At 45.4% G+C, this 27,987-nt stretch overlaps 1 protein-coding gene across 2 annotated transcripts in view; it reads left to right on the top strand.

Moving 5' to 3' along the window:
* LOC120024713 (PH domain leucine-rich repeat-containing protein phosphatase 2-like) overlaps positions 1-27,987 on the top strand; it is a 45,145-nt gene that overhangs the window by 11,797 nt on the left and 5,361 nt on the right. The window contains exons 4-17 of one of the 2 annotated variants that reach the window (XM_038968976.1): positions 7,962-8,152; positions 8,600-8,725; positions 12,668-12,822; positions 14,183-14,329; positions 14,899-15,129; positions 17,786-17,988; positions 18,110-18,170; positions 19,920-20,015; positions 20,738-20,893; positions 23,412-23,612; positions 23,825-23,987; positions 26,083-26,213; positions 26,383-26,496; positions 27,351-27,545. In XM_038968976.1, the coding sequence (XP_038824904.1) occupies positions 7,962-8,152; positions 8,600-8,725; positions 12,668-12,822; positions 14,183-14,329; positions 14,899-15,129; positions 17,786-17,988; positions 18,110-18,170; positions 19,920-20,015; positions 20,738-20,893; positions 23,412-23,612; positions 23,825-23,987; positions 26,083-26,213; positions 26,383-26,496; positions 27,351-27,545 (2,170 nt within the window). The remainder of the gene's footprint in view (positions 1-7,961; positions 8,153-8,599; positions 8,726-12,667; positions 12,823-14,182; positions 14,330-14,898; positions 15,130-17,785; positions 17,989-18,109; positions 18,171-19,919; positions 20,016-20,737; positions 20,894-23,411; positions 23,613-23,824; positions 23,988-26,082; positions 26,214-26,382; positions 26,497-27,350; positions 27,546-27,987) is intronic. The other variant, XM_038968975.1, reaches the window with a different exon arrangement.

The following is a 27,987-nucleotide window of genomic DNA, read 5'->3' as shown; positions in this document are numbered from 1 at the left end:
GACCTCATTCTCAGTCACGGTGTGTAGGCTACAGTGGGAACAGAACAGCGCTGGTCTCTCCCCTGCTCGGCCCAGTCCTGTGAGAGCTGGCTGTGCTGTGCCGTGGTGTTATGGAGCAGAGCAGACCTGTGGCCCAGAGGTTGGCCAAGCCCTGGGAGAGAGATCCCTCACCTTTTTATTAGCTGCTTGTGGGAAAACACAGGAAACACTGGCATCCTAACTAGGCTTGCAGGGTGGCTGGATTGGATCAGATGAGGACTCATACAGAACTACGGTAAAATGTCTCCACTCTCCACCCATACAGTCATGGGGTAACAAGTCTCTCCACCCACACATCTAAGGGGTTGTTAAAGAGCTCTCCACCCACACAGTGGTGATGAAATAGATGGGCTGTGTTAGTTGGAGAACTCCGTAACAGCCCTGTGCTGTACATATGTCTTTCTCATGTGCCTGGCAGCCGTTGTCAGGGGTAACCTAACCTCCTGATTGAGCTGATGAGGGGATCTCTGCCGCAGCTGTAAACAGTACAGCTGTCATAGGAAGGGTTTGGCAATATGTTCACGCTTAATGAAGTCTTTTTAAACCCTTTCTAAGGCCTGCATAAAGGCTTCACAAATCAGTTATAAGCATATGTCATTCTATATAAAGGGTGGAATAAGGGTGATCAGTTGACACATGACAAAGCACCTCTTATCACCCTTAAATAGTTCAGCTTTATATGTAATAAAGTGTGTTGCTATTAAAGTGTGACCATGAATCCTGCATTCACTGGGCTTCGCTGTGCACACCTTTCTAAAATGTGTTGGTATTCACACTGCAGGGGTGTTGAAGGTTTTTTGCTAAGCACAGGTTTATGACTTCCTTCTCTCTTTCCATGTCAGAGAGGTGTTGATAAGGGAACATTGTGTGAGTTATTAAAATACACACGGCTCTATTTGTACAGGAAACTAATCTCCGAACCCCCCCGAACCACAGCCCTGTTTCCCACTCACAACAGCCTGCTGTGGCGCTCCAATGAGATGAAAACAAACATGGAGGGGGGAGTAAACATGAATAAATGCTGACTTAATAAAGCACTCTCTATGAAAACAGAGCTCCAGAGACCTGGGGGGGCGTACAGCTGCACCTCTGAGGGGGCATGTGAGTCCTGGCGCTGGTCCACTGGGTCTGGCTTCACCTCGGCCGGTCCGGACCTGGTTCTGCTGCGGAGCTCTGGAGCTCACATCCAGCCTGGGAGCCTTAGTGTCTCAGCAGAGGGGAGTTAATCATATGAGGGCTGACCAAGTTTGTCAACTAATGAGTTATTGATCTGCCAGGATCTTATAAAAATACCAATGAAAACTAAGTAAACAGCATTGAAGCACTAAGCTGCGCTGACAGGGGCCAGAGCAAACCGTAGGGGGTCCAGCAGCCAGGCCATAGAGGTCACTGGGCTGCTGCTCACACAGGGGTCTTCTGGGCCCCTATTACAGACTCACCCATCTGTAATGGTCAGTGCCTGGAGGAGCAGAAGGAGCGCGATTACAGTACACTACTTCCTGGTCTCGCTAACTGATGAACTGAATAACAGAGGGAGGGAGAGGAGGAGGGGGTAAGAGAGGGATGGCACGACCAGGAGGAGAGGAAGAGTGCTCCTACTCATGAGAGACATTACACACCACTGAGCAGCATCTCTGCATCTCTCTACCTTCTCTCCTCAATATTATATGCAGATACTAGATGTGAGTCAGCAATCAACTGCTAGAGATTTTCCAGTGTCAGACACTGGCACCTCAGCCTTGAGTCACGCAATATCTGGCTTAAAGAGCTGGGTGTCTCGGAGTTGGAGGGGATCCTGCCAGTTTAGATTGGTCTATTTCATTGCAATCTTTATTGGGGAATCACCCCTCATCCTATTGCTGAACCATAGAGGGATGGGGAAGATGTGCATATTGGAAAGATGCTAGCTGGACTTTCCACCTTCCCATTTGTTCAGTATCCAGTAAGCACTGCCACTGTCCCATAGTTCTGTACTGTCTGACTTGTCTGCATTATTCTGCTGAAGCGGTTTGACATTTTATTTGATTTCCCTAGTATGGAAGCAAGCTTAAGGACTTTATGAATTGCATTTCTCACAGTAAGAATAGGTCACGGAGGGGGCCTGCACGGCTCTGATTTGATGTTATTGCCAAAAATGGCCTGCTGTTCTGATCCTGGGCTGCAGTAAGCCTGTGTTTCTGCCTCCACTGGCCCCCCACTGCAAGCTAACCTAATCTATGCAATATTCTTCTAGTTCTCCCTGTTGGAGACAGAACATCAAGGCAGTTGTTCAGTCTGGATGGACGGACGGGGCTGTCTGGAGTCATGTCTGGCTGACAGTTGAAACATGGTCTGGTTTGGGGGATTCTCAGGTTCTGGTACTCCATAGGGAAAGTTGATGTACAAGTGTTGGGTCTATAGAATGCATTTGGCCCATTGCCACCTCTTTTGACTCTCTCGCTCACTCTGTGTCTCTGTATGGTAGTTTCAATGCCATAGGGGACACAGTTTGACCTGCCTCACTCCCCTGCCCATCTGGTGACTGTTGAAGTAAGACTTGACCACTGTCGCCAAGACTACCGTCAACAGGAGACAGGGACATTACAGCTGAGGGACAGAGGGCAGGGGTGTGAGGGGGGTTCACCCAGGACATACACTGCGATCTGTCACTTGTAACTCTGTCCCTGTGGCTTGGCAGTGTCTGAACAGTGGAAGTGGGACTAGGTTTAGTGATTAGGCATAGTGATTAGGCATGTCCTCTCTCTACCCCTGCTGCCGAGGACTCCCACCCTGCTGCTATTGGAACTGCTGCTGGAGTCTAGCCTCAGAGAGAGAACAGAGTTAAACAACATCTGCCGCTCTTCCAGACCTGTACACATTTTATGACCAATGAGATTGGTCCATATCATAAATCACTGCTGTGGGATTGGCTGACTCCTGCTCAGGGGTGAAGGATAATTAAACCCTCCCCTACATATTTATTTGGACAATGAAACTAAAACTTTTAATTTGGCTCTATACTGAATCTAAACTTTTAATTTGGCTCTATACTGAAGCTAAACTTTTAATTTGGTTCATACCCCTCAAAAATGCTAACCTCCCCTGTTAATGGTAATGATGAGAGTTTAGCATGTCTTGGGGGTATGATCTTTGTGCCATAACTTTCTCACTCATCATTATTCACAATTCATTCATGATTATCCGTAATCATGGTAGCATCCACATTAATGTAGAAACGTTTTTAAAAACACATTTTATTCTTAATTTTATTCTTATTTACAATAAAAGAGACTCCAAAATGACACAACATTATTTACCATTCATTTCTATTGGGAACAACGTAATCTGAAACGCAATCAAAACAAACTGAAAATGCATTAAACAAGATTGTAGCGTATCTAGCGTGATGTAGTCATTGCGTGCTAGGAATATGGGACCAAATACTAAGCTTTTGACTACTTTAATACACACAAGTACATTTTTCTAAATACTTATGACACCTTCAAATGAGGGGACTAGACACATGATTGCTTTCTAAACAGTAAAACAGATCTGTATGAAAATACCCTCAAATAAAAGGTAACATTCTGTACTGTTGCCTCATATGAAAAATGTGATCTCAAATCCAAAATGCTGGAGTATAGAGCCAAACTAAAAGTTATAGCTTCACAATCCAAATAAATATGCAGGGGAGTGTAGATGGGGCAGATGTACTAGGCTGGAGCAGACTTTGATTCCAAGTTACTCATCGTTTCCCTGGCAACTCTGACATGGTGGGAAAGCATGCGTGTTTGTTTTGGGTGCAACAGTTTGCCGTGAATGGCTGAGACTTGTTTTCATTGTGATTGAATGAGAGAGTGATTGTCAGAAAGTGTTATCGTTGTGTTAGGAGAGGAAGTTGAAGTGTCAGTGTTCTCGCGATCCGGGGCACACTGCAAACATTAGTGGGGTTGTCTTTCGTTAAAGAATGAATAAAGAATCTGCAATGATCATTTGTATGTTTTGTGAACGTTTCAGGTCTGTTTGCTGGGTGTTTGAGCTGTGCTGACTGCTGTAAATTGTTTTACATTAAAGCCTAATGCAACATGAAAAAAAGTTGTGCCTTTCTCAGATGTGTGGCAATTGCGTACCATTGGTGATGAGGCCACATCTGAGATACTGCAATTATAAACTGGGTAGTTCGAGCCTTGAATTCTGATTGGCTGACAGCCGTGGTATATCAGACCGTATGACAAAACATGTGTTTTTACTGCTCTAATTACATTGGTAACCAGTGTATAATAGCAATAAGGCACCTCAGGGGTTTGTGGTATATGGCCAATATACTGTACCACGGCTAAGGGCTGTATCCAGGCAATCTGTGTTGCGTGACGCTTAAAAACAGCCGTTAGCTGTGGTATATTGGCCATATGCCCCCCCCAGGCCTTATTGCTTTAGTATGATCTTTTATTCCCCATCATTCTGATAGAATGAGATGATAATGAAAGTACGTACTTGCCAATACCCTGTAGCAATGCAATAGTATAGGCTGTAGGTATTTACACACAACCATGTTACAGTTAATGGGGGTGACATTTTTCCATGGCCTGAGCAGGGAGAGCAGAGCACAGCTCAGTGTCTCTGTGTGTTCAATTATTTCAGCGTGATGCTGCTCTGTGCAGAGGCCCGCTCCTCAGATCTGGAGTCGAGTCCAGGGGGATGTCCAATTTAGAAATGCTTGTTGACATCCTTTGTGATAGTCAGAAGATCTTGAAGTAGAATTGATTTGAAGGGCTTTTTAGGGCTATGCTTCGTTTAAAATAGCACTGTATTGTCCTTGAGCTACATTCTGCTGCCGTCTCTCAAAATGCAATCAAACCCCCAAATATTGAGTGACTTTCACTTTCCTCTTATTGCTGTAGAAAACGCTAACTCTAGTTAGAAGCGGTGTTTTCAGTCTGGCCCTCTGGCTCCATTGTTGAGAGAGGGCTTATCACTGTAGTGTTTCTGGGGATTGTTCCAGCCTGGATCATTGCTGTGCGCTAGCTACAAACACAATATCTACCATTCCCTCTCTCTCACAACCCACTGCACCAGAATCAACACTATTTATAATAATGAGGCACTGTTTTTCCTGTGTTTGTGTGATGGTGGAGGTGAGAATGCTCAGTGGGACTCTGAGCCAGTAGTCTGAGATTGTATTGACGTGCCTTATTGGCGTGCTGTGTTCTTGGATCATTTCACAGTGAGGTGGAAAGAACAGGGAGGTGATTATTAGGTGTTTAATTCAGTTGGATGGTGAGATGTGAGGAAGAGATTTGGGGGGGGGGGGGGGGGGGCTGGTAAGCAGCAGTTCATTGGGGATAGAATGGGATGAGTGTGTGGATGAGGGAGGAATGTGGCTGTTTGTAGTGGATTTGCTGTGGGGCCAGTGGGAGAGAGCGTCCTGTCTGCCCGTGTCTTCCTGGCTGTATGTGGATCCCCTACAGGGCTTCAAGTCTGTCTTTGACAGGTCAGCCTCCTTCACCCTCACTGACACAGACACATAGAGGGCAATGATGCAGCTCTCCCCCTCTTTCCCTCTCGATTGCTCTTCCCCTCCTTCTAAGGCTGGCTGCCCTTGGCCCCTAGGGCCTTTGTGCTGGAGCTGAGGTACTCTGGTCCGCTTCTCTCTGACAGAGGGGAAGCCCGGGGATCAGAAACCACTATTGATCCCCAGCGGCCCAGTTTGCTGTCAGAGGCCATTGTCTTGTTCATTATGGGTTTTCCAGACAGCACAAAGTCAAGCAGCCTGACTTCATTTTGATCCCTGGCCGCCACTGACGTGAAAGAGAAGAAAGAAAAGGGCAGAGAGAGCGAGGACATGTCTGCCTGCCTCTGGAAGGTGGTATTAAGGAAAACGCAGATCTTGTTATTTCAAGGGAAATTGAGAAAAAAAAGCTGTGTGCTTATTTGACCAGCCTTTAACCTGAGTGTACTTGAGGCCTGGCGGAGCAGAGGGAGGGAGGCCTGCTGTTTGTGTCCTTCAGAAGCAGCATACTCAGGCTGCAACACTAGCCTCACCTCCCTGCTACATAATTTGATTGAACGAGGGTTTAATGTGACAAAAGCCTGACTCATTCATCAACCTGACTGATGCATCTGAGTTAGAGCATCTCTGAGAACAATCGCAAAGTGTGTGTGTGTTAATGAAAAGGGGAGACTGATCAAACGCTAGGGACACCTTGAGTTGAGCCAATGAATGCTCACCTGTATCACCTGGTGTGATCAACCTTGTCAGCAGCCTAGACATGCAGAGCCCAGTGATCTCTAATCAGAAGTTAGAGGGAGTGACACTCACACCTTTAATCTCTACCATGGATGAAGCAATAGATTATAAAGCCTTCAAACTATCTTTAGATTCCATCCAGTGAATAAATGTGTTTTGATACGTTATTACAGTGTGTCATAGCAGATGTTAAGCATGCTCTAGAGATATCAGCTCTCTATGTGGAGGATAATGAGACTATAGGCTGGGCTGATCTGCTGACATAAGAACACTTCCAGGAAGAGATGTCCTATTCATTGACTAATGCATAGGTGACATCATCGTGACCTGTTGATATCAGTGTGACTTCATGTTCTGGCAGCGTCTAGCCCTCTCCTTGTCTTTGTCTCTTGATAACACTACCCCTTTTGAGACATATGGTATTAATTAACATATTGTTTGTACAGGGAGTGGATGGGATGTATGTGCTCTGTGTACGTATAGTATGTGTGTGTGGTAGTGTATTCGGAAAGTATTCAGACCCCTTGACTTTTTCCACATTTTGTTACGTTACAGCCTTATTCTAAAATTGATTGAATTGTTTCCCCCCCCCCCCCCTCATCAATCTACACACAATGCCCCATAATGACAAAGCAAGAACAGGTTTTTAGACATTTTTGCAAATGTATTAAAATAAAAAACTGAAATACCACATTTACATAAGTATTCAGACCCTTGACTCAGTACTTTGTTGAAGCACCTTTGGCAGTGATTACAGCCTTGAGTCTTCTTGGGTATGACGCTACAAGCTTGGCACACCTGTATTTGGGGAGATTCTCCCATTCTTCTCTGGAGATCCTCTCAAGCTCTGTCAGGTTGAATGGGGAGCGTCAGCTGTTCGATCGGGTTCAAGTCCGGGTTCTGGCTGGGCCACTCACGGACATTCAGAGACTTGTCCAGAAGCCACTCCTGACGTTTTCCTGTTGGAAGGTGAACCTTCGCCCCCCCCCCCCCCCAGTCTGAGGTCCTGAACGCTCTGGTGCAGGTTTTCATCAAGGATCTCTCTCTGTTCTTTGCTCTGTTCATCTTTTCCTCAACCTTGACTACTCTCCCAGTCCCTGCTGTTGAAAAACATCCCCACAGCATGATGCTGCCACCACCATGCTTCACCGTAGGGATGGTGCCAGGTTTCCTTCAGACATGATGCTTGGCATTCAGGCCAAAGAGTTCAATATTGGTTTCATCAGACAAGATACTTTTGTTTCTCATGGTCTGAGAGTCCTTTAGGTGCTTTTTGGCAAACTCCAAGTGGGCTGTCATGTGCCTTTGGCCAGACAGAAGCCACTCCTCAGTAAATCTACCATAAAGGCCTGATTGGTGGAGTGCTGCAGAGATGGTTGTCCTTCTGGACGGTTCTCCCATCTCCACAGAGAAACTCTGGAGCTCTGTCAGAGAGACCATCAAGTTCTTGGTCACCTCCCTGACCAAGGCCCTTCCCTTATGTAAATAAGGTATTTGTTTTCTTTTGAATAAACTTGAAGAAATGTCTAAACCTGTTTTTGCTTTGTCATTATGGGGGTGTTGTGTGTAGATTGATGAGGAAGACAATTCATTTAATCCATTTTAGAACAAAATGTGGGAAAAGTCAAGGGGTCTGAATACTTTCTGAATGCAGTGTATGTGACCATGTTCTTTAACTAACCCCTCTCCTCCCCAGAGTGTCCAATGAACGCAGACCAGCAGGAGCGAACCCTGCTGACGGGCGTGTTCAGCGTCAGGAAGGGGAAGACCCAGCTGCACAAGTGGGCAGAGCGCCAGGTCCTCCTGTGTGGAACCTGTCTGATTGTGGCCTCCGTCAAAGACAGCCTGACGGGGAAGATGCACATCCTGCCCCTGGTTGGGGGAAAGGTGAAGGGTTAGAGGTCAGGGGTTGGAGAGATGTTTTCCAAGCCCACACATTCCCCAGGGGTCAAAGAGAGACAGAGACAACAGCAGATCACAGATACAACAACACAGCTGGGACGAACAGACGGACAGAGGGGATGCACTGTACAGCACAATGAGAAGGGAGCAAATAAATACACGCTGTGTTTACACAGGCAGCTCAATTCTGATCTTTTCCCCAATTATTAGCCAAAGAGCTGATCTGATTGGTCAAACAACCAATTAGTTAAAAAAATATCAGAATTGGGCTGCCTGTGTAAATGCAGCCATAGACATGCACATTCAGGCACACTTAAGTGTCTCTGCCTTATATGGATGGAGCCAGTAGGCACCATAATGCCTTATAGTAGTTTCTTGGGAACATCAGTGGAAGTGTCTGTCCTCCTCAACATCTCTGTTCTGTATGTTCAGGTGGAGGAGGTGAAGAGGAGACAGCACTGTCTGATGTTCAGCTCAGCCGGACCTCAGGCCCAGACATACTTTGTTAACTTCGACACACTGGCAGACTATCAGAGGTGGCATCGGCAGGCTTCAAAAGTAAGTGTGTTTACATGTCAGAGTTGTTATGTAGGACAATCTGTGTGCCAAAGCTTTGTGTATGTTTTCTCTGATCAATTATGCAAGGTCTCTGTCAGGAAACACAGTGAAGGGTGGTCCTGGTTGGTTCCTCTGGGCTGGGAATCAGAGTGTGCAGTGTGCTGAGAGGGCAGAGTTACAGAGTGCCCACTACCTGGTCTGTCATCCAATCAGAGTCCTGCTGTGGACCACATGTGACCTCTGTGATTGGCTCTACTGCGACGACAGAGGACCAGCAGTGTCTGGCTTTGATTAAACAACTGGCTAGGAGGGTGCATGGGTCATTGATTGTGTCTGTGTGCTTGCACATGGGACTCAGTACAACTATATGGGGTGGCAGGTAGCCTAGTGGTTAGAGCATTGGACTAGTAACCGAAAGGTTGCTAGATCGAATCCCTGAGCTGAATAGGTAAAGATCTGTCGTTCTGCCCCTGAACAAGGCAGTTAACCCACTGTTCCTAGACCGCCATTGAAAATAAGAATTTGTTCTTAACTGACTTGCCTAGTTTAATAAAGGTAATTAAAAAAAAATGAAGTTAGTGTCCTCAGCCACTCTCTCTGTCCCTCACTGACTGCTCTGCTCCTCTCGCTGTGCCTCTAATTTCTGAATTAATGGTCATTGTGTCCCAGCCCCTTACTGGGCCCTAACGAGCTCTGTGAATGCCTCCATCCAGGCAGAGCAGGCACACAATGAGCCGTGGAGAAAAAAGGCAACTGAAAAATGAAAATCCAATTAGTAGTAGATCCATGCTAAGTCAAGGAGCTCTCTCTCCCTCTCTCTCCAGCTCTCTCTCCTCACTACCTACCTACCTGTCACTGTGGTGCGGATCACTGAGCTGGAGTGGCCCTGTTACTACGGGAGCAGTTTAAGAGAGTTAGACATCAGAGGTTCCTATGGCGACATGATTGGCTGGAGATGAAGACAGAGAGAGAGAGGGGAGGGAGGGAAAGCTGAAGAAGAGAGAGGGAGAAATAGAGAGAGATGTAGGGGGAGTGAGAGAGAAGAAGAGAGGGAGAGAGAGATGTAGGGGGGGAGAGAGAGAAGAAAGAGAGAGATGTAGGGGGAGTGAGAGGGAAGAAGAGAGAGGGAGAAAGAGAGAGATGTAGGGGGAGAGGGAGAAGAAGAGAGAGAGAGAGAGATGTAGGGGGAGTGAGAGGGAAGAAGAGAGAGGGAGAAAAGAGAGATTTAGGGGGACTGAGAGAGAAGAGGCTTTGAGATGAAGGCAGAGAGGTATGGAGGAGTAGAGAGAGGTGGGGCTGAGATTTTTTTACATTTAATTTATTTTACCTTTATTTAACTAGGCAAGTCAGTTAAGAACAAAATCTTATTTTCAATGACGGCCTAGGAACAGTGGGCTAACTGCCTTGTTCAGGGTCAGAACGACAGATTTGTTTTACCTTGTCAGCTCGTGGATTCGATCTTACAACCTTTCGGTTACTAGTCCACTAGTCTACCTGCTGCCCCAGATGAAGATGGAGGGGAGGATTGAGATAGAGAAAGGACTGGAGGGGCAGAGAGAGATGAGGGGAGAAGAATTAGAGGAAGGGTGGATGAGATGGTGGATTTGGGGCAATACTCATGCCAGGCCAGACACAATCAAGCCCTTGTTTCAGTGTGCATGTGTGTGTGTTTCTGAATCAGTGAGGGGGGGGGGGGGGGGGGGGGGGGTTGTTGTGATGGGGGCTGTGCTGGCTGGCTAATGGCTCCTTGCTCTGACAGTGGCCTGTATGTGAGTAGCTGGGCCTGGTGAGTGGCCTTGTGGCGTGCCCAGTTCCTCCCAGACAGAAAGGCTTTTGGAGGCTGTCTGAATGCACACAGGGAGGAGGGGGTCATCTTCCACAGCCACACACACTGGGCATCAAGAGCTCCCACTGCTGCCTAGCTGGCATCTACCCCACAGGCTGCTCTCCTCTCTCAGGGCAGTCAACATGCAGGTCACTTCCCCCAGCCTTTCTCTCTGTCTATTTCAATTTCTATTCTCTCTCATTTCTCCAAATCTCTCTCCCTCCTTCTCTCTCAACTCTCTTCATCTGTCTCTCTCTGACCGGCGCTCGATGGCCTTTTAACAGCTAGCTGATGAGTACTCTAAGATTTTGTCTTTGTTTATCCTTAAAAGCAATGATGTGACGACATGCTCTGCTGAGCAACCAATCTATTTTCTGGGGTGTTGAACAGTATGCAGTCCTGTGGTGGATTGAAGCGAGCATGTTTTCAGACTGAGAAATGTATTAAACTACAACCCCCAGACAGACAGTGTCCTCCCTGTGCTGACAACTATACAGTCGATCTTTTCAGAGCTGAAGGAAATGCTGTTCAGCTGCATTCTGCACATGTAGATAAGTGAGCAATGACTGTATGAGCATAGCCAATGAAACGCGGTGGCAGGACAGGGAGTGTTGAACAATGCAAAACATCTAGACTAAAATCAGATATAATCAGGGGTGAAAGTAAGCCAGAGTGGTCCAGTACGGAGTCCTGGCAAAATAAATAGTAAGGGTACACCGTACCAGTAAAACATGAGCCTGTCGTAATAATTCAAACAGATTCCAAGAAAACTGTAGGCTATTACACTATTTATCATTAGTCATGTGAAAGATTTGCGTATTGACTTGAAGAGGTGTGGAATAGCCTACGCTCAGTGCCGTTTGGTTCGACGATAGCATCTGCCAAAGCAGAGATGAGTGGCCAAGACTGAGACGCGCACGGACAGAGTGTACACATCAATTCAGGTTACAAGACTTGTAGGCCTAATGAAGGACAATCACAGAATGCCATTCATAAGACTTTTGGTGTTTTGTAACTGATGTTTCTTTGCATTTATCAAGTGGCGGGTGCACAGTGCACTTGTATGGATGCCAGAATGATAGTTGGAATAGTGTGTGTATATTTTAACTAGGCAAGTCAGTTAACAACAAATTCTTATTTACAATGACGGCCTAGGAACAGTGGGTTAACTGCTTTGTTCAGGGGCACAACAACAGGTTTTTACCTTGTCAGCTCGGGATTCGATCTTGCTACCTTTCAGTTATTGGCCCAACGCTCTAACGACTAGGCAGGTGCTCTAACGACTAGGCTACCTGCCGACCCAAAACGGAAGTAACCGAAACGGAAGTCTGGACGGGAGTCTGGACACTGAATGTAGGCTTCATATGTAGCGTATTATAATGTTAACTCCTGCAGAATTGTGTTCCTTGCAGTAAAATGATAGACCAAATGTACATATTTGTCTCGGGAACAGGAGTGTCAAAATATGATTGAAATGTGCGTTTAGGGACCGTGCTGTGTAGCCTAAATGTGCAATTTCTTTCAGCGACATAGAAGTTCAAAGTATTCCATTTTCAACCACATGAAATATCCATCAAAGACTAATTGAAATACTCTCAGAACTCCTATTAAATGAATAGGGATTCTATGTAATTCTATGATTAGGACTATAAACAATTTTAAAAGCACTTGCACACACAGGAGGTCCCGTTCCGGGAAGAAATGAAATCTACTTTCACCCCTGGATATACACAGCACCCCTGGATATACACCTCTGTGGAGTTCATGCTGCCAACTCTACTAGACCACAACACTAGAGCTGTGTGAACATCCTGTTTTGTTATGGACTCACAACATGACCTTATCAGTATTCCTTTATTTATAATGCTCCATAAATCATTCTGTAATGCTGAAGACAGCGTATGATTCCAACTTCCCTTCTGTGATCGAATCATTATTGAACCAACTCAACCTTTTTTAATTAAAGTTGTCCGTTACTCTGTGTGTGTTTGTGTGCAAACCTCATTTGCTCCATGCAGGTGGTTTCTGGTCAAAACCTTGTTCTATTATCACTAAGCTTCATTAAAAAAACTATTTGGGAGCAGTAAACAGTAAAGGGACATGTCCTGTGTTTGCAGGTGGTTTCTCAGACCATCAGCCTGGTGGATCTGTCATGCTACAGTCTGGAGGAGGTGCCAGAGTACCTGTTCTACAGCCAGGACCTCACCCACCTCAACCTCCGACACAACTTCATGTCCCTGCAGGGCCCCGGAGGACTGCTCAACCTCCCCAGGTAAATACACTCTCTCACCAGGCAGGGCAGCACCCAACCACTGACACACTTTACTCAGGAAAACCCTACCTAATACGAAGTCCAAACATGCCAAGCAAAACCTGTAGCCCAATACCAATCCTGCCAAATCTCCCAACTAAACCTGCCCAGTAACACACTTACCTCAATACTAAATCTTCATCTGTTCACAGATATACTTGTCCTCCCTGTTACAATGCAATGTGTGGTCGTGTTACAACACAGTCTGACTGTTTTACCCAAATGCATTATGTAAGCATGTCATATGATTTTCTGCAAGTACGTACGTTGTTTATCACAGATCTTGTTTTATGGTCTAGTCGGTGCTGATACGTTTTCCTGACTGTATATCTCTTGTTTGTGGTCGATGCTCAGAGACAGTGGTTCAGCCTGCATATCATCTTGTGGGAGGGTGGAAGGGCACGAAGCTCAGTGTCCACTTCTATGGTCCAACTGAAGCATATTTGAACAAGCTGGCATTCTCAAAAGAGATAATGCTATTAAATGTTAATGATCTACTACCCTCTGTAGTACTTCCTGTTGTATGGCAAGCATTACAGGAAGGGCCGAGATGGAATAAATGGTGTACGTGTGTGAAGGGCTGTGGAAAGAACACATTCTAGAGGATCTACTGTGCCGGGTAGCTGAGAGGAATAAAATATACACATCACTGCATCTCTCTCTCGCTCTCTCTCTCCTTTTCTCTCTCTGCCTCTCTCTCTCCTTTTCTCTCTCTCGCTCTCTCTCTCCTTTTCTCTCTCTGCCTCTCTCTCCTTTTCTCTCTCTGCCTCTCTCTCTCCTTTTCTCTCTCTGCCTCTCTCTCTCCTTTTCTCTCTCTCTCTGTGTGTGTCTGTCACTCCCTCTATCTGTATATTTAGACTCCGAGCAGGGCTAGGAGAGTGAGGGAGGCTGATGGAGCCTGAGGGAGGGGGGGTGGAGGAGGGAGGGGATGTGGTCTGTGCTCTAACATGTGGTGTAACTCACAGCGGCCACCTCCATCCCCCATCCGTTCTGCATCACTTCATTCACTAAAATGCTTGTATTGCTACTTTGTGTGTGTGAGATGGGGTTTTGGTTTTGATATGGATATGATACCCACCGGTCCGTGAAGAGGACTCGATGCGAAAATGTAAAATGTCAACAGCCCGTAGTAACGAGGACACAAATTCCAATGGAGCGATTTAAGATGAACGAGACTACCGGAGCCAACGCAATGAGCCCACAAAATACATCTATTTTTATAATCAGACTTGTCGCAACAAGCAAAGCGTTGCGTTTGGTCATTCATTGAACATGTCAGAAAAGCCAGCTCCAGTTTTTCAAACCCTCTCTTTCTCTTCAGGTTTTCCCAGCTGAAGAGCCTGAACCTTTCACATAACCGCCTGGGAGTGTTTCCAGAGTCTGTCTGTGAGATCCTCACCCTGACAGAGCTCAACCTCTCCTGTAACGGCATGAACACTGTCCCCGCACAGATAGGCAACCTCCAGAGGTAAGACAGTCACACACACCCTATATCAGTCCGCCAAAAATATATCTTCTTTTCAGTTTGGCATAGAGTACATTCTAACATTCCCACTCTAGCTGTGTTAGGTAGGGTGTAATTCCATGATGGTCAATATGAGTATCAGTTCCTCTATGTACTGGATGTTGGGTTGGACATTTTGTGCTGCTGGGTGCAGTACACTCCACTCGCCCCACTGCTCGCCTCTCCACATTAGCCCCTTTCTGGCCACATGAGCCCACATCCTCCTCTTAGCAATGAATCATTATCAAGCTTGTTATCGCTGTGTGTGTGTGTGTGTGTGTGTGTTTGTGTTTTAATTGAACCAATGCATTAAGTTCAGCTGTTTGTTGTTATGCAATCAGATTAAATCAAGCTTTAGAATCAGGCCAGTTTTCATGCTCTCAGCTCACTTACTGCAGCATGATGCTTAATGTAGAATGATTTCAAATATACAAACACCGACGTTTTCACCTCTCATTATGGAATGCCAAACAGTTGTGTATCCTCAGAAAACAGAGATGAAAGAAATGTAAATGTAGGTCTCTGTCCCCCAGTCTGCAGACCCTGTCTCTGGATGGGAATCAGTTGAGCTTCCTTCCTGAAGAGCTTGGCGGCCTAGCTCAGCTCAGCAGCCTGGGGCTTTCCTTCAACAACTTCCCCCACATCCCTGGTGTGCTGGATAGGCTGAGTGGTATGGACAGGTTAGCCATGGCTGGGAACAGGGTGGAGACCCTGGAGCTGGGGATCCTTGCCAGGATGAGCCACCTCAAGAACATCGACCTGCGGTGAGGAACTAGACCAGTCTGTACTCTCTGCCCTCGTACGGGCCCCCCCTGTCTGTCTCTCTTTCTATTCCTATTTCTCGCTCACTCTCCCTCTCTCATCCCTCAGTGTGTACACTCTACTCATCAGTCACAGCATGCATAATGCAGGGTCAATACACAATGGTAATAAGATCTCCCCTGTCAGTAAATCTCACAGAGTTGGCAGCAGCGGTTCAATGTATCCCCCCCAAATTTCCCCCACCCCGATGCCTGACCCTGCCTCACCCAGCCATTTTCATATAAAATGCCTTTCTCATCTCTCTATCCAGCTCTGATGCAGCCATTGATAGTGAGGTTGATCCCCCAAAAACCTGCAGTATCACCCCCTTGATTCCCTGTCACTGTTTTAAAGTTTAGTCGTTATTCATCTCTCTCCTCCCATCTTTCTCTCTCTCCCTCTATCTATCTCTCTCTCGCTCCCTCTCTCTCGCTCCCTCTCTCTCGCTCCCTCTCTCTTTCTCTGCCTCACCTTGAGAATGAGTTATTGGGTGGAGGGATGGGCTGGATTTATGGGGGCTGGGTGCCTGCAGGATTAGGAGGCCAGTTGGGCTCATAAAAGGGAGAGGTACTGCAGAGTGAGATCAGATCAAGGAGACACACAGGGCCAGTCTGGAACTCATCAGCCAGGCAAAGAGGATGGATGGACTAATGCTCTTCTCCGCTCCTCATCTGAACTGGCCTCTAGTTTGGAGGAGGAGCACCAATACTTTTTTTCTAGTTGCTGACTATATTCTGTCTTGTGTATGTCTGCTGTCAGCATTCTAACCCAGTGTTCTGTTTGTCTGAAGCCAGTGCTTTAACATCATGTTGATGTAAATATCTTAATTCTATGTGTATGAGGCCTGTGTGTTAATTCAGCAATAAGGCCCGAGGGGGTGTGGTATATGGCCAATATACCACGGCTAAGGGCTGTTCTTAGGCATGACTCGTTGGATACAGCCCTTAGCCGTGGTATATTGGTCATATACCACAAAGCCCGAGGGGCCTTATTGCTATTATAAACTGGTTACCAACGTTATTAGAGCAGTAAAAATACACGTTTTGTTATACCCGTGGTATACCACCGCTGTGGTAATAGTAATTAATAATTAATAATAATAACCATTCAGGGCTCGAACCACCCAGTTTATAATGCTGTTTATACCATGGCGTTGTTGAATACTCATTTCTGATTGGCTTGAAGGGCCTTCTAGAGTGTGCATTATTTCCCTATAACGCATGGTATATCAGCAGGGTAGAATTCAATGGCTATAGTTCATACATGTTCTATGTTTGAGCTGCTTTTGAAAGCAAAGTCAAATTGAAAACATTATTGGCATTGTTAAATGAACACATTTCTAGCGGTAAATGTGTTAAATTCTAGTATTATTATGGTATAAAAGGGATAATCAACTTGGGGCTGTATGTGTTCTCTGGAAAATGCAACTCCGTGGAAGGTCAGTTCCACTCCTCTAGCGCGTCGTGTTGGAACACACCTTTCACGTTGTGAACGCATAGCCCCTTGTTCATTTTCCCTTACATACTGTATGAGGCCTGGGTGTTAATGCTGTATACTGAATGAGGCCTGGGTGTTAATGCTGTATACTGTATGAGGCCTGGGTGTTAATGCTGTGTACTGAATGAGGCCTGGGTGTTAATGCTGTATACTGAATGAGGCCTGGGTGTTAATGCTGTATACTGAATGAGGCCTGGGTGTTAATGCTGTATACTGTATGAGGCCTGGGTGTTAATGCTGTATACTGTATGAGGCCTGGGTGTTAATGCTATATACTGTATGAGGCCTGGGTGTTAATGCTATATACTGTATGAGGCCTGGGTGTTAATGCTGTATACTGTATGAGGCCTGGGTGTTAATGCTATATACTGAATGAGGCCTGGGTGTTAATGCTGTATACTGAATGAGGCCTGGGTGTTAATGCTGTGTACTGTATGAGGCCTGGGTGTTAATGCTATGTACTGTATGAGGCCTGGGTGTTAATGCTGTGTACTGTATGAGGCCTGGGTGTTAATGCTATGTACTGAATGAGGCCTGGGTGTTAATGCTGTATACTGTATGAGGCCTGGGTGTTAATGCTGTATACTGAATGAGGCCTGGGTGTTAATGCTGTGTACTGTATGAGGCCTGGGTGTTAATGCTATGTACTGAATGAGGCCTGGGTGTTAATGCTGTATACTGTATGAGGCCTGGGTGTTAATGCTGTGTACTGAATGAGGCCTGGGTGTTAATGCTGTATACTGAATGAGGCCTGGGTGTTAATGCTGTGTACTGAATGAGGCCTGGGTGTTAATGCTGTATACTGAATGAGGCCTGGGTGTTAATGCTATGTACTGAATGAGGCCTGGGTGTTAATGCTGTATACTGAATGAGGCCTGGGTGTTAATGCTGTATACTGAATGAGGCCTGGGTGTTAATGCTGTGTACTGAATGAGGCCTGGGTGTTAATGCTGTATACTGTATGAGGCCTGGGTGTTAATGCTGTGTACTGTATGAGGCCTGGGTGTTAATGCTGTGTACTGAATGAGGCCTGGGTGTTAATGCTGTGTACTGAATGAGGCCTGGGTGTTAATGCTGTATACTGTATGAGGCCTGGGTGTTAATGCTGTGTACTGTATGCAGGCTGAACGGTCTGCGCTGGGTGAAGAGTGAGGCCCTGGAGGCAGTGAAGCAGGTGACCCAGCTAGACCTGAGGGACAACCACTTGGCCACCCTGGACCTGAGCTCCATCTGCAGCCTGGAAACCCTGCACTGTCAGAGAAACCAGCTGAGGGCGCTAACACTGAGTGGCTTCACCCTGCGCACACTCCACGCCAGCAGCAACCGTGAGTGGAGCAGCTCCCTCCCTGGCCATGTCTCTCCAGCCCTCTACCACTGTTACTGTTACATAATGCATATAGCCATCACTAGCTTGGCTGCTGATCACTGCTTTTCCTCTACCCACAGGCCTGACCACAGTCAACATCTACCCAGTACCCAACCAGCTGACACAGATGGACCTATCACGGTGAGTGCTGTGTGGCCAGGGCCTCAGTTTCTCAATCAGTAAGGAAGAGGTGTTAATAATGTTATTAATCCATCAACGTTCTTCTTCTCATCATGAACTTGGTATGTTGGTACCTTTTTTCATATACGGTGCATTCGGAAAGTATCCAGACCCCTTCACTTTTCCACACTTGGTTACGTTACAACCTTATTCTAAAATTGATTAAATAAAAATGTTCCTCGTCAATCTACACACAATACCCCATATTGACCAAGCGAAAACAGGTTTTTAGGAATGTTAGCAAATGTATTAAAAATAAAAAACAGATACCTTATTTACATCAGTATTCAAACCATTTGCTATGTGACTCGAAATTGAGCTCAGGTGCGTCCTGTTTTCATTGATCATCCTTGAGATGTTTCTACAACTTGATTGGAGTCCACCTGTGGTAAAGTCAAATTATTGGACATGATTTGGAAAGGCACACAGCTGTCTATTTCAGGTCCCACAGTTGACAGTGAACGTCAGAGCAAAAACCAAGCCATGAGATCGAAAGAATTGTAGATAGAGCTCCGAGACAGGATTGTGTCGACGGGGAAGGGTACCAAAACATTTCTACTGCATTGAAGGTCTCCAAGAACACAGTGGCCTCCATCATTCTTAAAAGGAAGAAGTTTGGAACCACCAAGACTCTTCCTAGAGCTGTCCGCCCGGCCAAACTGAGCAATCGGGGGAGAAGGGCCTTGGTCAGGGAGGTGACCAAGAACCCGATGGTCACTCTGATAGAGCTCCAGAGTTCCTCTGTGGAGATGGGAGAACCTTCCAGAAAGACAACCATCTCTGCAGCACTCCACCCATCAGTCCTTTATGGTAGAGTGGCCAGATGGAAGCCACTCCTCAGTAAAAGGCACATGACAGCCCGCTTGGAGTTTGCCAAAAGGCACCTAAAGGACTCTCAGCCCATGAGATACAAGATTCTCTGGACTGATGACACCAAGATTGAACTCTTTGGCCTGAATGCCAAGCGTCATGTCTGGAGGAAACCTGTTACCATCCCTACAGTGAACCATGGTGATGGCAGCATCATGCTGTGAGGGTGTTTTTCAGCGGCAGGGACTGGGAGACTAGTCAGGATGATGAACGATCCAAAGTACAGAGAGATCCTTGATGAAAACCTGCTTCAGAGCAATCTGGATCTCAGACTGGGGCGAAGGTTCACCTTCCAACAGGACAACGACTTTAAGCACACAGCCAAGAAAAGGCAGGAGTGGCTTCGGGATAAGTCTCTGAATGTCCTTGAGTGGCCCAGCCAGAGCCCATATTTGAACCCGATCGAACATCTCTGGAGAGACCTGAAAATAGCTGTGCAGCAACGCTCCCCATCCAACCTGACGGAGCTTGAGAGGATCTGCAGAGAAGAATGGGAGAAACTCCCCAAATACAGGTGTGCCAAACTTGTAGCGTCAAACCTAAGAAGACTTGAGGGTGTAATTGCTGCCAAAAGTGCTTCAGCAAAGTACTGAGTAAAAGGTCTGAATACTTGTAAATGTGATATTACAGTTTTTTGCTTTGTCATTATGAGGTATTGTGTGCAGATTGATGAGGGGGAAAAAAACTATTTAATCTATTTTAGAATAAGGCTGTAACGTAACAATGTGGAAAAATTTAAGGGGTCTGAATATGTCCGAATGCACTGTATATGTACAGTTGGAGGTAAAAAGGTCGTATATCCCCTTTGACCACTATGTTGACTGTGACCTCTGTGAAAAGGAACCTGCTGGAGTACCTACCTGACTGGGTGTGTGACAGTAGAAAGGTGGAGGTGCTGGACGTTACACACAACTTTCTGTCTGAACTACCAGCCAGGTTAGTCTCCCTACGAGGACTAGTTCATCCTTCTCAAACTCCTCACTTCCAACTCTAGTTATTAATCTAAAGATGTTCTAAACATGCATATTTGTTAAGGTAGATTAAAGGCTGTTACTTACATTGTCCATCATGTTGCGCTATATGTTTAATATGTCCATCTCGTATTATCCGGATTTGGCTTTTAAACATTCTGCAATGATTATTAGAATGAGCACCATATTAATCTGATTAACATTTGGCATCATTTAGCCAATGTCCGGCCAGAAATAACTGTGCCTAAAACATCAGCAGATGTGTTGACAGTCAGCTGATGAGAGGATTTCATTGGCTGTGTGAAGCCAACGCACAGCTTGTCGTCTTTCTGTCAGCAGACTGTGATCTCAGTATGACAGTGCTGGAGCACTCTGCTCAAAGCACCCATCATTTAACGTTACCCTTTAACACAACTATATTTGCATTTGAATAGACCAAAGCCTTCACAAACAAGATAATATTCGGCTCGACGGCTTAGCTGCAGATGAGACCTCTGTTATTCTTTCTGGAGTAAATTGTGCTGTGTTGGTAACTGTAGGCTGCCAAGTTGAAAAATACGTTGATGGATTTGTTGGGTGTGGAGTTACCTTACCTCAAGATTTCCCCCAGTTTCACAAGTGATCAAATTCACAGCAGGAGATGTTCTCTCTCTTCTCTCTCTTTCTTTTTATCTCTGTCACCACTAGACTGCTCAGCAGCCTGAGTCTGAGGAAGCTGCTGGCTGGGAACAATAGGCTCCAGAGACTGCCTGACCTACTTGACCACGTCCCCCTGGAAGTACTCGACCTCCAGCACAACAAGCTAGGCGAGCTCCCAGAGAGCCTCTTCTACAAGGCCTTAAAGTGGGTCAATCCCCCTTCCACTCTCTCTTCTCTCTCTCTTTGCACCCACCCTCTCTCCTACCCTTCTCTTTGGTGCTTGTCCTCTCTCTCCCTCTCTCTGCCTCTCCCTCCATTTCTGACAGGTGTTTTGGAGGCTGCAGCTGATGCTCTGTCTCCCCCAGGGCCTGTGACGCTACTGCTGCTGCTTTAAACCCCGGAGCAGCAGTGGCCCTGTGCCTCTATTCAACCACAACAACCAATTAAAGGACAAAACAGGATCGGGCATATTGAAAGGAAACACTGCCCTGCAGTACATCCTCCTTACATCATGCAGTAGAAATACAGTATAAATATTTGATGGGGTTGATGTATCTAGCTTAAAGTGGTTGGCAGTCTGTAAGAGATGTCTTACTTCACATAGACATGTGGTGGCCCTGTTTAGCTGCTCCAGTAGAGGTGGACTGACTGGGTCCACTGGGCTGTGTCTGTAAGGCTCTGGAGGGTGTGGCTCTGTGGACTAGTCAGAGAGTTGGACTGTAACGTGAGCTCCCCCCCAACAGCCTGACTCTACTGTTTCCTGTCTGATAAATCACTGGGCTTCCATTAAGCCTGGCCTACTCTACTCTGTCTCCCATGCTGGGACATCGAGCGCCAGTGTGACGGCTGTAAAGTGCCTCATTGGTCAACAACGTTTGTTTCTCAGTGTTTTAAAAGAGCCACCACTAGAAGGTGTATTCTTATTGATTTTCTCCCTGTCATCCTTTATCTGAATCTGTTTTGTTAAAGGAAATTTATGGCCAGAGTGTTGGTAACAAGAGCATTTAACTCTCCTGTCATAACAGTTTTAAGAGGAAGTCCTACATTTGACACTATGTCTAAATCATCTAATGCTGACTTGATATTACACATTTACATCACTTACAGTTGAAGTCGGAAGTTTACATACACTTAGGTTGGAGTCATTAAAACTTGTTTTTCAACCACTCCACAAATTTCTTGTTAACAAACTATAGTTTTGCAAGTCGGTTAGGACATCTACTTTGTGCATGACACATGTCATTTTTCCAACAATTGTTTACAGTCAGATAATTCACTGTATCACAGTTCCAGTGGGTCAGAAGTTTACATACACTAAGTTGACTGTGCCTTTAAACAGCTTGGAAAAAATTCCAGAAAATTCCGTCATGGCTTTAGAAGCTTCTGATAGGCTAATTGACAAAATTTGAGTCAATTGGAGGTGTACCTGTGGATGTATTTCAAGGCCTACCTTCAGACTCAGTGCCTCTTTGCTTGACATCATGGGAAAATCAAAAGAAATCAGCCAAGACCTCAGAAAAAACATTGGAGACCTTCACAAGTCTGGTTCATCCTCGGGACCAATTTCCAAACACCTGTAGGTACCATGTTCATCTGTACAAACAATAGTATGCAAGTATAAACACCATGGGACCACGCAGCCGTCATACCAATCAGGAAGGAGACGCGCTCTGTCTCCTAGAGATGAACGTACTTTGGTGCGAAAAGTGCAAATCAATCCCAGAACAACAGCAAAGGACCTTGTGAAGATGCTGGAGGAAACAAGTACAAAAGTATCTATATCCACAGTAAAACGAGTCCTATATCGACATAACCTGAAAGGCCGCTCAGCAAGGAAGAAGCCACTGCTCCAAAACCGCCATAAAAAAGCCAGACTACGGTTTGCAACTGCACATGGGGACAAAGATCGTACTTTTTGGAGAAATGTCCTCTGGTCTGATGAAACAAAAATTGAACTGTTTGGCCATAATGACCATCATTATGTTTGGAGGAAAAATGGTGAGGCTTGCAAGCCGAAGAACACCATCCCAACCGTGAAGCACGGGGGTGGCAGCATCCTGTTGTGGGGGTGCTTTGCTGCAGGAGGGACTGGTGCACTTCACAAAATAGATGGCATCATGAGGTAGGAAAATTATGTGGATATATTGAAGCAACATCTCAAGACATCAGTCAGGAAGTTAGTGCTTGGTTGCAAAAGTCAAGGTATTGGAGTGGCCATCACAAAGCCTTGACCTCAATCCTTTCGAAAATGTGTGGGCAGAACTGAAAAAGCGTGTGTGAGCAAGGCCAACAAACCTGACTCAGTTACACCAGCTTTGTCAGGAGGAATGGGCCAAAACTTCACCCAACTTATTGTGGGAAGCTTGTGGAAGGCTACCCGAAATGTTTGACCCAAGTTGACCCAAGGCAATGCTACCAAATACTAATTGAGTGTATGTAAACTTCTTACCCAGTGGAAATGTGATGAAAGAAATAAAAGCTGAAATAAATCATTCTCCCTACTATTATCCTGACATTTCACATTCTTATAATAAAGTGGTGATTCTAACTGACCTAAGACAGGGAATTTGTACTATTATTAAATGTCAGGGATTGTGAAAAACTGAGTTTAAATGTATTTGGCTAAGGTGTATGTAAACTTCCGACTTCAACTGTATATCACTGGCAATTAATCCTGTGTTCTTTCCTATTCACATACATCGCTCTCTGCTCCTCCTACTAGCCTAAAGTACCTGAACGTGTCAGCTAATGCCCTGGAGACAATTCCCCCCAGCAGCCAATCAGAGGAGAGCCTCAGCACTCTCCAGGAACTGTACCTGACGGGGAACAAACTGAATGAGAACTGCGCTGCTCTGCTGGTCGGACACCAGAACCTCAGAGTCCTGCACATGGCCTACAACCAGTTGCTCTCTTTCCCTGCCAGGTAACCAACTCCACACCCATTTATACTGCCTTCCTACTGTACCTATGAAGAATGGAAATGCCTTCAATCAGCGGAAGTATTCTACACTACTTTAGAGATTGTGTCTCTAGACATAAAATGTTTTCTATTGCTCCTAATATACTGTAGCTATTCTCTAGATCTGATATGAGCCATTGTTCTGGAGACGTCTCTATAATGCTCTGTGTGTGCAGTAAACTGAGTAAACTGGAGCTGCTGGAGGAGCTGAATCTGAGTGGCAACAAACTGAAGACCATCCCCTCCACCGTGTCCAGCTGTAAGAGGCTACACACCCTCATAGCACACTCCAACCACATCAGTGTGTTCCCCGAGATCCTCAACCTGCCAGAGATCAAGGTCAGTTTCACTCATATCTGGTTATATTAGGGCTGTCCCCGACTAAAAAAAAATCTTGGTTGAACGAGAGTCGTCCTGTTCTTTCAACCAATCGATTGGTTGAAATATTGAAACTTATTTTTCCATATATAGACAGACACACCCTAATAAAATCAACCATATGCACTGAGCTTGTCTGATGCTTTAAGCCACTGTTTGATTAAATAATTAAGATGACTCAAGAAAGAGCTCGATGGTCACACTGTGTTAAAAAAAAAGTATAGCGTGTGACTGGTGCACGTTGTCTCTCTCTCCTCCCTGCTGCAGCGAACAGGCACCACAGCATAGCAAGTGTTTATTGCGCTGTCTGTGCTTAAGCAGCAACGTCATTTCAGCCATTACCTGTTTCTGACTGAAGTTATGTTACTGAAATCAGTAATTTGTTTAAGAAAACATTGCCTATTCTCTCAACCTTTGCTCTCTTTACTTGAAACATGTATTCATCACATGCACGTGACCAATAGGGCCTGACCTATAACCTATCATAATCACATCAATAAATTGGTTAGAACAAATTTCGAATACAGTAACACATGACAGCAAAATGCATGTGGAAGTTGTGAAAAATAAACTCAAAACAGGCGAATGTTTACTGGTTTTGTGCCAAACAGTTGCTGTTAGATGATAATATTATAATTTTTTCTGACCATTTTGAAATAGTGTAAAAAACACTAAATATGTGTACCAGAGTCTGTTCTAACAAAAATAAATAAATATATAAAGCCTTTATTACAGCAGACTAAAATCAGTTGCATGCATTTGTGAATTGCAGTTTATTTATCGTTTAGGCTAATTATTCACAGCTCCCTTTGTTATTTCATTTTAAAACAAAAATGCTTGATTGCATTTCAGAGCATGAATGTCTCGTGTGCTGTGTGATGGCATGAACGAATGGATGATTGACTGATACGGTAGCATATATATTGAAATATAGGCTTAAGTAAGTTACGGTATTAAGACTAAACAGGACGCGCTCTTTTGCCTCCAGCTCGATGGTGGTTATACAAGGCTACTATACCAAGACCACTAATGATAACGCCATTACTTATTATTATAATGATGATTATGATAATAATTGTAATAATAACAGTAAGGAGATCAAGAAAAAGGAGGGTATAGGAGCGAGAGCTGCGTGCATATTATGTGTGACAAACAGGTGCTGTTATATTACAATATTATTTTTCTGCCTGTTTGGAACAGTGTAAACAACACTAAATACATTATAAGTAATACCAGTCTGTACTAACCCTCCCAAAAATGTAAAGCTTAAATTACAGCATAGCAAAGATTAAAAACAGACGAATCTGTGAAATTGCTTTATCTGACATTTTGCTGTTGCATGAGGCTTGGTGCTCAGGGAATCATTAGTCTATTAAATAATCACTCAAACAGGCAACAGAAGCAGGATCTGTGGTTTTTCTGTAGATATATATGGATGATTTTTTTATAAAGCCAGGCACATTTGACAGTTAAGTTGGGGTTTCCTCTCTCCTCAATTGTTTTTAGACAATTAGGCGAAGGCAAGATCTGTTTCTGCTGCTCCACCGCATTGTTTTCAATCCCAATATGCAGGTTAACTTTGCTATTATGCAACATAGGGAAAGGCGTCAATTCTATGGCGCACTGAAGGTTATGTTTCAGAACCGCGGACAGCGACCGTATCCAATGCGGGAGAACGTGCATTTGTTATAAAATAATATTAGACTTATTAGTGTTGCATCATTTTTTTACATAATATAACCATATACCATTTCAGTATCACATGTCTTAGAGGGATGGACTGTGCCATCGCCGTGGCCTCCTCAATGGATTAGTCCACTGAGACAGGCACAAATCAGACAGGTGTCTTGTGCACTGCTCGACTAAAGAAATCTCGGTCAACCAACAGGCTATCGACCAAACAATCAACCAGTCGACTAAATGGGGTCAGCCCTAGTTTGTGTTTTGTTTATGCATATGTCTATAAGATGTGTATATGTCTTTATTACAATGTTATAATGTATAACAGTGTGTGTGTGTGTGTTATCTTCTACCTCCACCCTGTGTGTGTGTGTAGCTGGTGGACTTGAGCTGTAATGAGCTGACTGAGATCCTACTGCCAGACTCTCTAACGGCCACCCTGCACGAACTGGACCTGACTGGCAACAGCAGTCTCATGCTGGAGCACAAAACACTCAACCTGTTCAGGTGACACACAGAGACCACAGTGTCACGCCGCACAATGAAGTATCAGAGGCCGCTGGTGTACTTGGATAAGCTATGAGATAAATCATATTCTTGTGCTACGCCGTGAATTATGGTTTGGCCCAGTGCATGGTGAGGTAATGCCCCCATCTCTTTGTGTCTCTCTCCTCAGTCACATCACCACCCTGAAGCTGGACCAGAAGCCAGCCATGACCACCGGGGACTCCCTGGGCTCCTCCACCCTGTGGAACCACGGCTACTCTGAGATGAGCGGACAGAGGAACAAGTGAGCAGGAGGGAGGGAGGGAGGAGGGCTGAGGGAGAGAGAGAGTTACTTTGAGACAGTGAGTGAGAGCATCAAAGTGTGAGAGAGCATCAAAGTGTATTTTTCCTGAGTGAAGCCCTAATTTATGACAATCTTCTGATGAGAGGGTATAAATCGTATTATGAGATCACGTGTGGTTTTAGAGAGCGCCTTTAAGGAACATTTCTCCTCTTTCATGGAATCGCTGTGAGCAGCACTACATTAAATGGTCTGAGAAGAGGATGTGCTTCTTATAGTCCATATCAGCCCGTTTCTTTTCTGCTCTGCCTCTTGACTGGCATCCTATTTTAAACCTTACCCGGGGCTGTCATATGCATCTATGGAGGAGTTACTTAGTTATCTAACTGTACAGCCCCAGCACAGCTTCCACTGCCTGGGTGAATGTCTGTTGGGGCTGGCATCTAGGCCCCTGGGCAGCGGATATTTTTTAATAGTAGGGAAGGCCGGGAAGCCTAATACTTCCTGTGGATACAACGGGTATAAAGCAGTTTCCCCTGCATCATTGATGGGGGCCCAGTTTGCCTGGCTCGTGTCCTAACAGGGCCTCACAGGGTCATGACCACCACAGTGTCACAGGGGGCCGTGTCTGGTGTCACACCCAGCCCCTGCTGCCTCCGTAGGAATAGGGCTCTGTCTCACTGTGTTCAAGTATAGATGAGTTAGTCCTATTTGGCTTGAATTTGAGGAAGATTCTATGCTTATGAGCAAGATTGTATAATGGGATTTACACACAAAAAATGTAACCACATTTTGTTTCCACTTTTTGTGTTAATCTTATATCTATACTAACGATATTTTCTCTTCCTTGGGGACAGGTTGTGTGTGTCTGTGCTGGCAGTGGACCGCTTTGGGGATAGTGTTGAGGCGGCCTATGGCGTCTTCGACGGAGACCGCAATGAGGAAGTTCCTCGTCTGCTGCAGTGCACCATGGGAGATGTGCTGTCGGAGGAGCTGCTGCATTCCAGTGTGGACAGTGTGTACATGAGTAACACCTTCCTCACCTCACACAGGTATGAGCATCATGCATACACAGACACACACCCATTCTGCTTGTATTGCTGTAATACAAGCAAAATGTAGGCACATTTCAGTATCCTATGAATCAGGGGCGTAACTTTGGTTTTAGAAGTGGGGTGGACATCATCATTATTATAATTTATTTTTTATCCAGTCAAATAAACACTCCAAACAACCTACCCCACCGATCGGAGATGTCCGCATGGTCCTAAAGCACACCGTTGCCTTGTTTTGTATCACATTCCAATGCTAAAACTGGGGGGTACAAAAATGCAACTTCAGAATGTGGGTGGGACATGTTCCCCCCCGCCTCCCCCGCCCCCACCGAAAGTTGCGCCCCTGCTATTAATTACTGTTGCCCCTTAAGGAAGACAAACCTACAATTGTACTATTCTGTGTTCATTTACATTTGATTGACTTAATTCACAACTGTAT

Source organism: Salvelinus namaycush, chromosome 30, assembly GCF_016432855.1.
Source record: "Salvelinus namaycush isolate Seneca chromosome 30, SaNama_1.0, whole genome shotgun sequence".
Classification (NCBI taxonomy): domain Eukaryota; kingdom Metazoa; phylum Chordata; class Actinopteri; order Salmoniformes; family Salmonidae; genus Salvelinus; species Salvelinus namaycush.
The sequence above is the reverse complement of the archived record's forward strand: the minus strand, read 5'-3'. Positions and strand labels throughout refer to the sequence as shown.